The sequence below is a fragment of the Hylobates moloch genome, unplaced genomic scaffold, assembly GCF_009828535.3.
Source record: "Hylobates moloch isolate HMO894 unplaced genomic scaffold, HMol_V3 SCAFFOLD_10, whole genome shotgun sequence".
Lineage (NCBI taxonomy): Eukaryota > Metazoa > Chordata > Mammalia > Primates > Hylobatidae > Hylobates > Hylobates moloch.
The window spans coordinates 96,059,331-96,071,585 of NW_026652285.1; the positions used below are offsets into that span (position 1 = coordinate 96,059,331).

The 12,255-nt window shown below is 40.8% G+C and overlaps 1 protein-coding gene across 9 annotated transcripts in view; it reads right to left on the reverse strand.

The window, feature by feature from the left end:
- DENND1A (DENN domain containing 1A) overlaps window positions 1-12,255 on the reverse strand; it is a 551,140-nt gene that overhangs the window by 504,918 nt on the left and 33,967 nt on the right. For 8 of the 9 annotated variants that reach the window (XM_058445765.1, XM_058445767.1, XM_058445766.1 and 5 more), the window contains exon 2: window positions 1,387-1,457. In XM_058445765.1, coding sequence (XP_058301748.1) covers window positions 1,387-1,457 — 71 coding nt within the window. Of the gene's footprint in view, window positions 1-1,386; window positions 1,478-12,255 lie in introns of those variants that run through there. The other variant, XM_058445768.1, reaches the window with a different exon arrangement.

Consider the following 12,255-nt stretch of genomic DNA (forward strand, 5'->3'; position numbering starts at 1 on the left):
TAAGACAAAAATCCTAGCTATCACACTGTAGCTACATGATTTTGGTAAGTTACTTCACCTCCCTGCAATTCTATTTTCTCATGGGTATAATGAGGATGCCACCCAACTACCTTTAAAGGTTGCAATGTAACGAATGACACCATATTATGTCCAGCATATAGAATAACAACAGGTACTCAATGAAAGGTAGCAAATAATGTTTACAATTATTACAATCTAATTAAAATAACAGAACACATGCCCAAGGCTGTGAAGCCAATTAAGAGCCTTACTACCATTGGAATCCTGATTACTCCAAGTTTCTAATCCAAGTAGATTCACTGTCTCTATACACCAAATAATATTAATATAGACTGGGTGTGGTTGCCCATGCCTGTAATCCCAGCACTTTGGGAGGCCAAGGCGGGTGGATCACCTGAGGTCGGGAGTTCGAGATCAGCCTGACCAACATGGAGAAGCCCTGTCTCTATTAAAAATACAAAATTAGCTGGGCATGGTGGCACATGCCTGTAATCCCAGCTACTCGGGAGGCTGAGACAGGAGAATCACTTGAACCCGGGAGGCAGAGGTTGCAGTGAGCCGAGATCACGCCATTGCACTCCAGCCTGGGCAACAAGAGCAAAACTCCATCTCAAAAAAAAAAACAATAATATTAATATATGCAGGTGTTTTTGTGGGTGGACCAAGAGTCCTAAACATACCTTTGGCAAAATGTATCACTCTCTTAGGCACCAAGAAAAAGAACACTAGATCATATGGTTATTTTTCTCATTAACCAAGAAAGATTTTAGGTTAAGAAGCGATATATGCTGCCTGCACAAGATACCCTGGTCTTTCCTAGGACCCCCTTGTCCAGGAACACATATCCAAATTAGCCCAAAAGCTAAAGCCAGAGGCGGTGTTTCCTTCAACTAATTTTCAACCTTCTTTTGCCAGCAGACATAAAATTTACTAAATTAAGTCCAAGCATCTCCTTCTAGATTAGTGGCAGAGAATTTCCTTTATATTATTTTGTATCCTATAATCTAATTCTACCATTAGATTGGTAGACTAGAGGTGAAGCCCTGCTCATTAGCAAAGTGACAATATTTCACACTAAATAGTTGACTTCCAGGCATCTGTGAAAGATGCAAACCAAGACCCAATGATTACAATGAATAAAGCCATACTTCAAGACTATTATGCTTGAACTCTTAATTCAGACTATTCACTGTGTTTTCATTCTCCATTCTTCCTAGGATAATGTGGGCATGAATAAAAGGAAAAAGGCACTTAAACATACTTAAAGACAAATAACAATTTACTCATATTCACATCTTATCTCATGTGCATGGCTATCTCAAACAATAAGTAACACACCATATCATAATCAAACATGCAAAGTACCTGAAAGAGTGCCACCTGTCCTGGGATAGGCCACTTCAACATATACTTCAAATGTGGTCTCTGGATTCTGCCTACAAAAGAAATAGATCATGATTACTGACAAAGATTGAGGCAGCATGGTATAGAACATGTGGGCTGTGGTATTAAACATATCTTCCTTGAAATCATTAGCTCACAACTTAATGGCCATGGAACTTTGGACAAGCTACTCTGTTTCTCTGAGCCCATGCCTTCCTAAACTACAAAATGAAAACACTTAGCCGAAGAGTTACTATAAAACTTAAAATATATATGGTCAGGTGTGGTGGTTCACGCCTGTAATCCCAGCACTTTGGGAGGCCAAGGTGGGAGGATCACTTGAGGTCAGGAGTTCAAGACCAGCCTGGGCAACATAGCAAAACCTGTCTCTACAAAAAATGCAAAAATCAGCCAGACATGGTGGTGCACACCTGTAATGCATGCTACTTGGGAGGCTAAGGTGGGAGGATCACTTGAGCCCAGGAGGCAGAGGTTGCAGTGAGCTAAGATCATGCCACTGCACTCCAGCCTAGATAAGAGTGAGACACTGTCTCAAAAATGAATAATAAAATTATATATATATATATGCACACACACACACAAATTGTCTAGGCATGATGTCTGGCACATAATAGGCTAGCCATTACTATGGTTTTACAGATGTCATATTTCCAATTTCCACAGCTGGATCACCAAACCCAGAGGCAGAAATTTGAGGAAACTCAGACCAAGGCAACACCAGCCCAAAGTAGCCCTCTCCTCAGTATATTCCACAATAAAACATGAATATGACAAGATTAACTTGCTTATGTACAGGTTTTCAAGACTTAAACAAGAGAAACAGTGTATCTCACTAGACTACGGTGAAGGCAAGATGCCAATCTAAACGTAAGACACTGCTCCCACGTAGCTATATAACCTTGATAAGTTCATGATCTTCAGGATTCAATGGGCCTTCACCTGTATTGGCAATGGTAAGTGTATGAATTTTCATTATTATACTCTTTTGTTTATTTCATAACAGTTCATACATTTGTTTATTTACGTATTTATTTTGAGACAGAGTCTCACTCTGTCATCCAGGCTGAAGTGCAGTGGCACAATCTCAGCTCACTGCAACCTCTGCCTCCCAGGTTCAAGTGATTCTCCTGCCTCAGCCTCCCAAGTAGCCTGGATTACAGGAACACACCACCACACCCGACTAATCTTTTGTATTTTAGTAGAGACGGGGTTTCACCTCGTTGGCCAGGCTGGTCTCAAACTCCTGACCTCAAGTAATCCACCCGTCTTGGCCTCCCAAAGTGCAGGGAGCCACCGCACCTGGCCAATAGTTCATAAATTTTTAAAAGATCACAGAACAGAATGTTAACGGTTAAGTCTAGATAATAAGAATATTGTAGTTATATTATTTTTATATTTTCTCTTTAATTTCAAAACTACCATAAAAAGATGTTTCCAGATGAAATAATCATTTAGCAGAAGAAAATGTACTTTCAAATATCTGTAACTTAATTCTATTTTAAATCTGACAACAAACATGAGGTAAGAAACTTTCTGAATTGCCTAATCATGTCTAAGGATTTATTTACATCAAATAAATACTATTAATACGCCCAGTGGCATCTACTTTTCAAAATAACAATCTGTTATCTCATTTCATCGTTGTCATAATCCTGAGAGATAGGTGTGTCAGGATTACTCCAACCATACAAATGAGCAACCTCAGGCAAAGGGAGTCTAAAGTGACTTGTCTAGAAACATGGCCAGGACCAGAACTCATGCCTCCTGTTCCTCAAATCCTATTTCACTTGATTCTAGGATGAACTGTTTCCCCCCACATTTTCACATCTCTTACAACTGATAGCATTTTACAATTCTAAGAGCCAGCATTTTTTTCTTTCTTGGTAATACCTTAAAGGCTTATATTATAAATAATGGCATTTTACACTCAGTAAAAAATGGTAATACTCTACTTCCTTAGGAGGGGAAAGAAAAATATGTGTGTTGTGAATCAGGAATCTACTTATTTCGGGGGTGTAAAATCGTCATTTCTGCCCCAAAGAGAAACACGGGCTTTTGCTTTCAAGTGTCTGTAGCAAAGACCTGGCTGCTCTAAAATTCAAGGTATTTAAATATACCTTGTCAAATTGAGTTATTTTTAAAATCAGACATTAAGTCACAGTATCTTACTTAAAAAAATTACGTAAACTGAAGTTTCAAGAGGACCTTAAAAAATTGTTGTGCTCTTTTTTCCCTGCAAGAGGGTACAAAATGATCTTGGCATCTTTGGCATTTGGGACCAAATATTTGTGGAAAATACCATATGCAAACACCCCTTTCATTCAAAAGATCTTAAGGTAGAACATCTGATGAAAGAAAGGGAAGTTCAAAGGTCATCTTTCATGAGTAATAGGTAGTATAATCTGAAGAGCATCAGGAAGATTCTCTCTGAAACCTCAAAATGTCTTTCTTAAGCCTAGTTTGCAACTGGCTGAATTTCATCTCAGAATTTCATTCCTTTCCTTTGGATTCATATAACAGCCTTCAAAGTGTGTTCTTCAGGACCCTAGGACTTCATGGAGGTTCTTTAGAGCTTCCCACATTTTTACTCAAGTTTCTATTTTTAATTTATTTTTATGCATTTTAAAAATTGAAATAAAATGAGCATGCAAAAGTGTTATAACCAAACTTTAAAACACGGGGACACCAACACATTATCCTGCACCACAGGGTGTTTTGTACAGCCCTGCTATCTAAGTGAAAAATGGCCTAATGTATATACTCATTGTTTCTGCTGCTGCTTCCTTTCTCTAACATACTCCAACCACGCTTCTGAACCCACCACGCCACTGAAACAAGTTGGTCAAGGTAACCACAGACCTCTGCATTGCTAAAATGTATTTAAATGCTCAATTCTCAGTGCTCATCTCACTCGGCCTGTCAATAGCATTTGATAGTTGATCCATTTGTCCTCCTCCTTGAATGTCTTTCTTCTCTTGCCTTCCAGGACGTTGCTCTCTGTTGATCCTCTTCCTACCTCACTGGCTACTCCTTTGCGAATTCCTTCTCAGGTTAGCTCTCCTACTGTCCCTGTCTACAGTCGTTGCTTAGATGATCTCATTCAGTCCCTGGGCTTTCATTACCATGCATACAAGCCCCAGTCACATCTCCAACCTGACTACTTCTTCCCTGACTCCAGACTCCCTTATCCAGCTGCCTACTCAACATCCCCACTGGGCCAGGCATGGTGGGGGATGCCCAGCTACTGGAGAGGCCAACGCAGGAGGATTGTTTGAGGCCAGGAGTTTGAGGCCAGCCTGAGCAACATAGCAAAACCTTGTTTCAAAAAAAAAAGAAATCCCATTTGGGCATCTAAGAAGCATTTCTAATTTAACATATCATATTTTTCTCCCTCAAACCTGCATTTCCTGAACTCTACTAGTTGCTGAGACTAACAAAACTTAATGTCATCCTCGACTCCCCTGTTTCATATGCCATAGTCAACCAATCAGAAAATTCTACTGATTCTACCATCAAAGTATATCCAGAATCTCAACATTTCTCAACACCCCCAAATACAACCATCCTTGATAGATCACTATCATATCACCTCGATTACTGCAGCACCCTCCTGACAGGTCTCCCTGCTTTCTTCCTTGCCCCTCTATAGAGTCAGATCACAACATTAACAGACAGTAATCCTTTTATTCTGAAGTTCAGGTTATGTCACTTCTTTGCTCAAATCTCCTAAAAGTTCCCCACACCACTCAAAGTCAAGTCAAAGTTGTAGTCCTGGAGCTGGACATTGATAATGGTTGCCCCACAATATGAATATACATAATACCTTTGAACTGTACACTTGAACGTGGTTAAGATGGGAAGTCTTATGTGAAATTTACCACAATTTAAACAAAAAAACAGCAACAACAGAAAAAGAGGGTGGCAGTCCTTAGCAATGCCTACAAAGTCCTACATGATCTGGCCTCTGCCTACCTGTCCAACTTCATTTTATACCTCTCTCCCCTTGCCCACTGAACTCCAGCCACAATGACCTTCTTTCTGCTCCTCAAACACACCAAAGAGAAGTCCCATCTTACAGTCCTTTATATTGATCTTCACACAGGTGGCCCTTCTTGGCATTGAAAACTCAGCTTATATTTGGCCTCCTCAGAAAGACCTTCCCCAACACACACTCTATCACCTAACTGTAATTCTCCACATCATACCTGTCATAATCTTGGTTTACAGTCAGTCTCCTTTCTCTAAATGTAAGCTGCTGGAGAGCAGAGATCTTGTCTATCATGTCAAGGAGTGTTTCCCTGGTGCCTGGGCAGTGACTGGCACATAGTCAGTGCCACCTAAATACTGGGTAGAAGGCATAAAGAATAGAGTTGCCTTCCTGAGGTCTAAAAGATTTCAATAAATGATGGGTGTGATCATCCGGTTCCATGATTCTCAAACTTTAGCAAGTACTATTGTCACCTGGAGGGCTTAACTAAAAGATTTCAGTTCCCATCCCCAGAGTGTCTCAGGTGGGACCCAAGAATTAGTATTTCTAACAAGTCTCCAAGTCATCCTGATGCTGCTGGACCCATGACCATACTTTAAGAACTACCAGTTAAGTAGAATTCTTCCAAATAATTTAGAATATACATCATAAACATAGGGGATACCACAATAATCCATTATTTCAATAGTGCTTTTGCAATAAAAGATAAATTTCAAAGAAAAAAGGCATTTGTGGAAACAAGGAAGGTTATTCCTCTTCTTCTACCACTATCCGTAGTTACTGCCTCACTCTAATGAGTCATAATAAGGCCACCTAATATTCTTACTTAGTTCAAACAGCTGGCAGAGTTCTATTCCATTACATGGAGCCAAGGATTATGACAGTCTCAAAAACAAAAAAAGAGCTAAAATGCTAAGAACAAATTGGTCTATAATTATAAGTAATGGTCATGCTTATCCATGATCATTTCCATGTTGCCTTATGGAAGAAGTGGTGAGTAATGTTGTGACAAGTTATGTAACATATCAACAAATATACATCAGTTATTTTAAGGGCCAGGGAAGCCAACGCAGATAGAAGCATTCTCTACTTCTCTGCAAATCAAAAAAAAAAAAAAGTGCCTCCTCTAAATGCAAATAGCCAAGCAACCCCCTTAGTTGGTATTTTCATTAAGCCTGTAAACAATTAAGATTATAACAATTTCCAGAGGCTCTCTGCGACCACCTTGAGATTGCTTATCCCTCCATTACTCTTCAGGATGTTTAATATTTTTAACTTCTTGGCTAAAGGAACTGAAAATCCTATTTCTGTCCTATTAACACTCACTGCTAATTTGGTACATGTAATGATGCTGAGAATGCCACATTCAGAGCCAATTTTCCAATATGGACCCAAGTTTTCCCAGAACACTTCATGATACATCTTAAGATATTACTATGGAAATGTCCTGGTTCTGCCATGATATCCCATTATTAATTGCCTCATTCTCCTACAGACTCCTAACCCTGCCCACCTGCCAAGCATTTTTTTTTGCCTCCCACCCCCCATCTTCTTCAGTCTTGCACCCTACAATCCAGCCATATAGATCTACTTGTAGCTCTCTAAGCAAACCATGCATGCATGCCCTAATTCTAGGACAATTATACCATCTCCATACAGCTAACACCACTTACTGCTTCCTATGTGCCAGCCATGATCCTAAGTACTTCACATGCATTACCTCAGTTAGTCTTCAACAACCCCACGGGTAATACTACTCCCGGTTTAGAGATGAGGACACTGAAGCTCACAGAGAATAAATCGGCCAAAGACAAAATGACCAAGCAGCAGAATCGGCATGGAACTAACTCCAAAGACAATAACCACTTTACTATTCTACATTATTCAATCGTTTTTTTGCCAAGAACAGTCTTTCCAGGCTTTTTCACTTGACAAACTCAGGCACTTCCTCTTCTCTAGGAAGTATTATTGTTCAACAACCCTCCCATCTCCTGCCTGACCTGCGAGCGCGCGCGCGCGCGCACACACACACACACACACACTCTCTCTCTCTCTCTCTCACACACACACAGCCTAGACTGGGTTAAGTGCCCCACCTCTATGCTCCCAAGGCACTCTGTGCTTCCCACTCTCCAGGCTCTCACCATATTCAACCCTGGTACAATTACAACTACCTGGGGGCTTTTAAAAATCCTGATGCCCAGTCTATACTGCAGACCAATTAAATCAGAATCTCCAGGCACTGATACTTTTTAACTCCTAAACTTATTCCAAAGTACAGCCAAGGTTGAGAACCACTGGTGTGTCTCAGATAAAATATAATACATTCTTCCCCACTAGACTGGCAACTCCTTGAGGGTACCAACTGTGTCTTCTCATAACCCTAGTCTGACACCTGGCTCAATAAATGTTTCATGAATGAGTTTTCCTCCAACATCTGACACGTTTCCAGCTCCCACTAATCACTTCTCTTTCTCTGACGAGAGGTAATTTACAGAATACACACTGGTTACACCTATTACTCTGTAAAGATGTTTTCCTTTGGAGTAAAAGTTCTCAATAAGTCACACCTGCTGACAACAGCCTCGGCTCTTAAATACTGAAAAAATGACAAATACAAACAGCTAAAACGTTTTTGAAAGAAGGGAGGTCTGCTCAGTTTTTGCTTCTGGGAGAATGAAGGCTGAGAGTAAGCCAATAGAGCATTTCTATTCAAGATCTCTCTGCTGAACACAGTTCTCAGTGATTCACCGGAAGGGTCATGCTCAGTGCTCAGGATCATGTTCTTTTTTTTTCTTTTCTTTTCTTTTTTTTTTTTGAGATAGTCTCACTCTGTTGCCCAGGTTGGAGTGCAGTGGCATGATCTCAGCTCACTGCAACCTCCGCCTCCCGGGTTCAAGTGATTATCCTGCCTCAGCCTCCCGAGTAGCTGGGATTACAGGCACCTGCCACCATGTCTGGGATTTTTGTAATTTTAGGAGAGATGGGGTTTCACCATGTTGCCCAAGCTGGTCCTGAACTCTTGACCTCAAGTTATCTGCCCGTCTCAGCCTCCCAAAGTTCTGGGATTACAGGCATGAGCCACCACACCCAGCCAGGACCATGTTCTCAAAATGATTAAGTACACTCAGCTTGAAGCCATGAAATAAACGAAGGCTTTGACAATATTTAGGCAGCAGCAAAGCTTAATGACTTTTTTTTTTTTTCAAGGCATCATGCTATTGATCACTCTGCTGGATCATCAGCTTTTAATTAGGATCTACTTTTCCTCAATTATGATATATGAGATTAGGAGAAAAATGTAACATTAACTCCTCATAAAATCAATCTGTGCTGCATATGGTAACCATGCCACAATGGTAGGCCCTAGTCCTTTTAAGGGTAATTTACAGCTATAGACCTGAAACAAAACAGTTATTAGGACCCCTTACTCATTTCACGGCCTTCAAAACTTCAAACCAGCTTCAGCGCAGTGTTTCCTTAGTTACAAACTTATATACTGAAGGGGCTGAGGTGTACTGTTTAAAAATTCATACCAATTGAACTGTCTTAAACTTGACAACATGGCCAAAAGAAACTGTATACACTTCAGAACAAACTAGCAAACATCACCTAATAAACATTGATTCCTTTAAGCTAGACAAACAAGCAAAAAGGTAGTGTTAAAATTTCCAACAAGTCTCCATTTGTTTCACTGGACTCTGAAATTAAAGCCTTTTTTTCCAGGCTGAAAACATTGTATCAAAGACTGCTTTCTAGCCCATAACAAGTTAACACCTCCATAGGAGAATGCAGTCATTGTTGAGACTTGTTAGAAAATTAACTTAGTTGTGTAATTACACAAACAAGTCATTTCAAGACTACACTTAACTCTTCATTTCTAATAATGTTCTCAGGATCAGATTAATGAAGATACACAGATATTGCTACGAAAAGAGTTAAAGACGTTTACCTTCCATATATCCCTACGGGAAGATTCTTGAGCCTCTAAGTGCAAGCAAGGTAACTGGAGGAGGGTTAGCTGCATTCCAAGCAGAGAGACAAAGCCTGAACACCCCTCAGCAACGTGCAGTACAACACACAGTGTTAATAAGTTGCCTCATATGCTGAGCTGCAGTTTAAAATCTAGGCTTTACCCATTAAGGGCATTTGCGAAGGTGGTATTTATCTCATTATCAATAAACATTTTTGACCTTAAAAAAATGTAAAAACCTCCCCTTCCCTTTCTGAACAGTTTAGTCCTAAACCTGTTAGGTAGGCAGAGTGAGGTAGATGTTCACGCTGGTGACAGCCCAGTGTGAGATGTCAGAGCCTGTGCGGGGCAAGGAAGGTGTCCCTATGAAGGGGTAATGTCCATGCTGAGGGATGGCCTGGCATAAGATGCACAATCCAACTGGATGAGGAAGACATCTACTCAGGGAACAACCTGGTGTGGGAAGTCAGAACCTGAGTGGGGTGGAAGGGTATTCACGCACAGCACAGCTGGGCCTGGGGTGTTGAAGCACAGGCAGAATGAGGGGGTACCCATGTGAGGGTATCCCAAAACAGGGTGTCAGAGCTGCAGAGGGTGAGGAGCGTGTCTAAGCATTAGGGCCCCCGAGAATGGAGGCCAGTGCCCAAGCAGGCATGAGGAGATCGTCCATGTCGGGTAGGAGGCGGCTGCCCAGAGTGAGGGGGAGTCAGAGCCCAAGCAGGGCAGTGGGGCAGGAGGTGTGGAGAACCACCAGCAAGGCCTTGTGATGCCAAGAAAGCAAGGTGAAGGAGGAGGCGAGCATGCACACAGGGTGGGGGTGAAGGGGCCGTGTGCCTAATCTGAACCCAAGGCTACTTGGAAGACATGGGGAAGGCTGGTTTCTTACAGTTGAAGTTAACAGAAAACCAACATGACTTCTACAAAGTTGGATTTGAACTGAAGATATTAGTATGTGCTCAAGGTTTTTATATATATATAACTTGATAGAAAAATAAAGCGTAAATGTAACCTGACTTTTCACATGCACACGTATTTCCCAGCTCTGGCTACTGGGAGGGCCTGGGAGCAGCAACACCCCAACAGCAATGAGCACAACTAACTCCCAGGCCTTGGTTTCTAAATACAATTCTCCTCTAAAAGGAACCAGGGCTCCTTGGAGAAATAGCTGATTCTAGCACTAAGACAGGGAACATGCTAGATGAACTTGGAACATTTTTTGTGCCAGGAAGCAAAGAAGTGCTCAAAGAATGATGGGGATACGTTGAAGGGACATGGGAGCAAGCCTGAAAGGGCTTCCACTGGCCAAATCTGGGGCAATCTGAGCATCCAAATCAGTAAGGATATTAACAGATTTGGACCCATCAAATAAAACAAGAAGCCATGAGTTCATATGCATCTAAATAAGGGAATAAACTGAAAAGTTTAATGAGAAATGGTATATTTACACAGTTTCATAGTACCTCCCCCACAAAATACTGAATACAAGGGAGAAGAGAGTAACTTTCAATGTAGAAGTTTGGCAAAAACCTAGTCAAGTCAAAGTGATCACCATCAGTAATGGAAGAAACTGCTGGACCGCAAAGAGCAGGGCACAGCATCACTGCTGCAATATTCCTGTCGGAGACGCTACACCTGAAGAAACATCAGACAAAACCAAATGGAAGGACCTTTTAGAAAATATCTGGCCTTAATCTTCAAAAGTGTCAACGTCATGAAAATCAAGGAAAGGTTGAATATCTCTTCCAGACTAAAGGAAACTAAAGAGAAATGACAACTAAATGCAATGTGTGATTCTTTTGCTGTAAAGGATGTTATTGGGACCACTAGTGAAACCTGAATGCAGTCTTAGGATTAGACGTAGTAACAAATTGCCATTAACTTGCTGATTTTGATGTTTGCATTGTGTTAGAGGGGAGAATAACCTTGTTTGTAGGAGAAGCACACTGGAATAGTCAAGGGTGATGAGGCATCAGGTCAATACTGTGCTTTAAACTGTGTGTGTGTGTGTGTGTGTGTGTGTGTGTGTGTGTGTGTGTGTGTATTTTAAGTTCTTTATACTGTATTGCCAACTTTTCTATAAGATTCTAGTTCCTGCAAAAATATTTTTTAAAATCATTCATTAAATACCAATTTCTCTGACCTTCTCTCCCAGGAATGACACGTGGTTCTATGGAAAGAACCCCAAACTAAACATCAGGAGGCTTGGGTTCAAATCCCAGGTAGATCCCTTACTTGTTAAATGGACAAGCCATTTAACCTTTCAGCTTCCTCCTGTCAAGATATATACCTGCCCTGCTCATCTCAAAAGTTGTTTCAGGGATCAAATAAGAGAAAAATGAGAAAGTGCTTTGTAAACTAAAAGATGTTAAGCTAATGTAAAGGGTATTATCACGTATCATATAAAAATAAAATGGCTTCACCTTACCAATAACAGGCTTTATAAGTAATCAACATATTACTGTGTATTTCAAAGACTCAAAACCATTAAGCTTTCAAATACCGTTACTAAAAGCAATCCAGAAAATAGTGAACTATCCAAATAGAAACATTAGTCTAGGCAATAAATAAAGGGATTTTAAGAACAAGGGATTGATTGTGCAGTCAGAAAGAAATTCTCATTTTACCAAAACTGAAGAAGAAAAAGTCTCTCCTCTACAGAGGAAAAAAAAATACTGAATAAATGCAATGTATAAAAATCAAAAGAGGCTGGGAGTGGTGGCTCACACCTGTAATTCCAGCACTTTGGGAGGCCGAGGCAGGCAGATCACCTGAGGTCAGGAGCTCAAGACCAGCCTGGCCAACATGGTGAAACCCCGTCTCTACTAAAAATACAAAAATTAGCCAAGCATGGTGGCACACGGCTGTAATC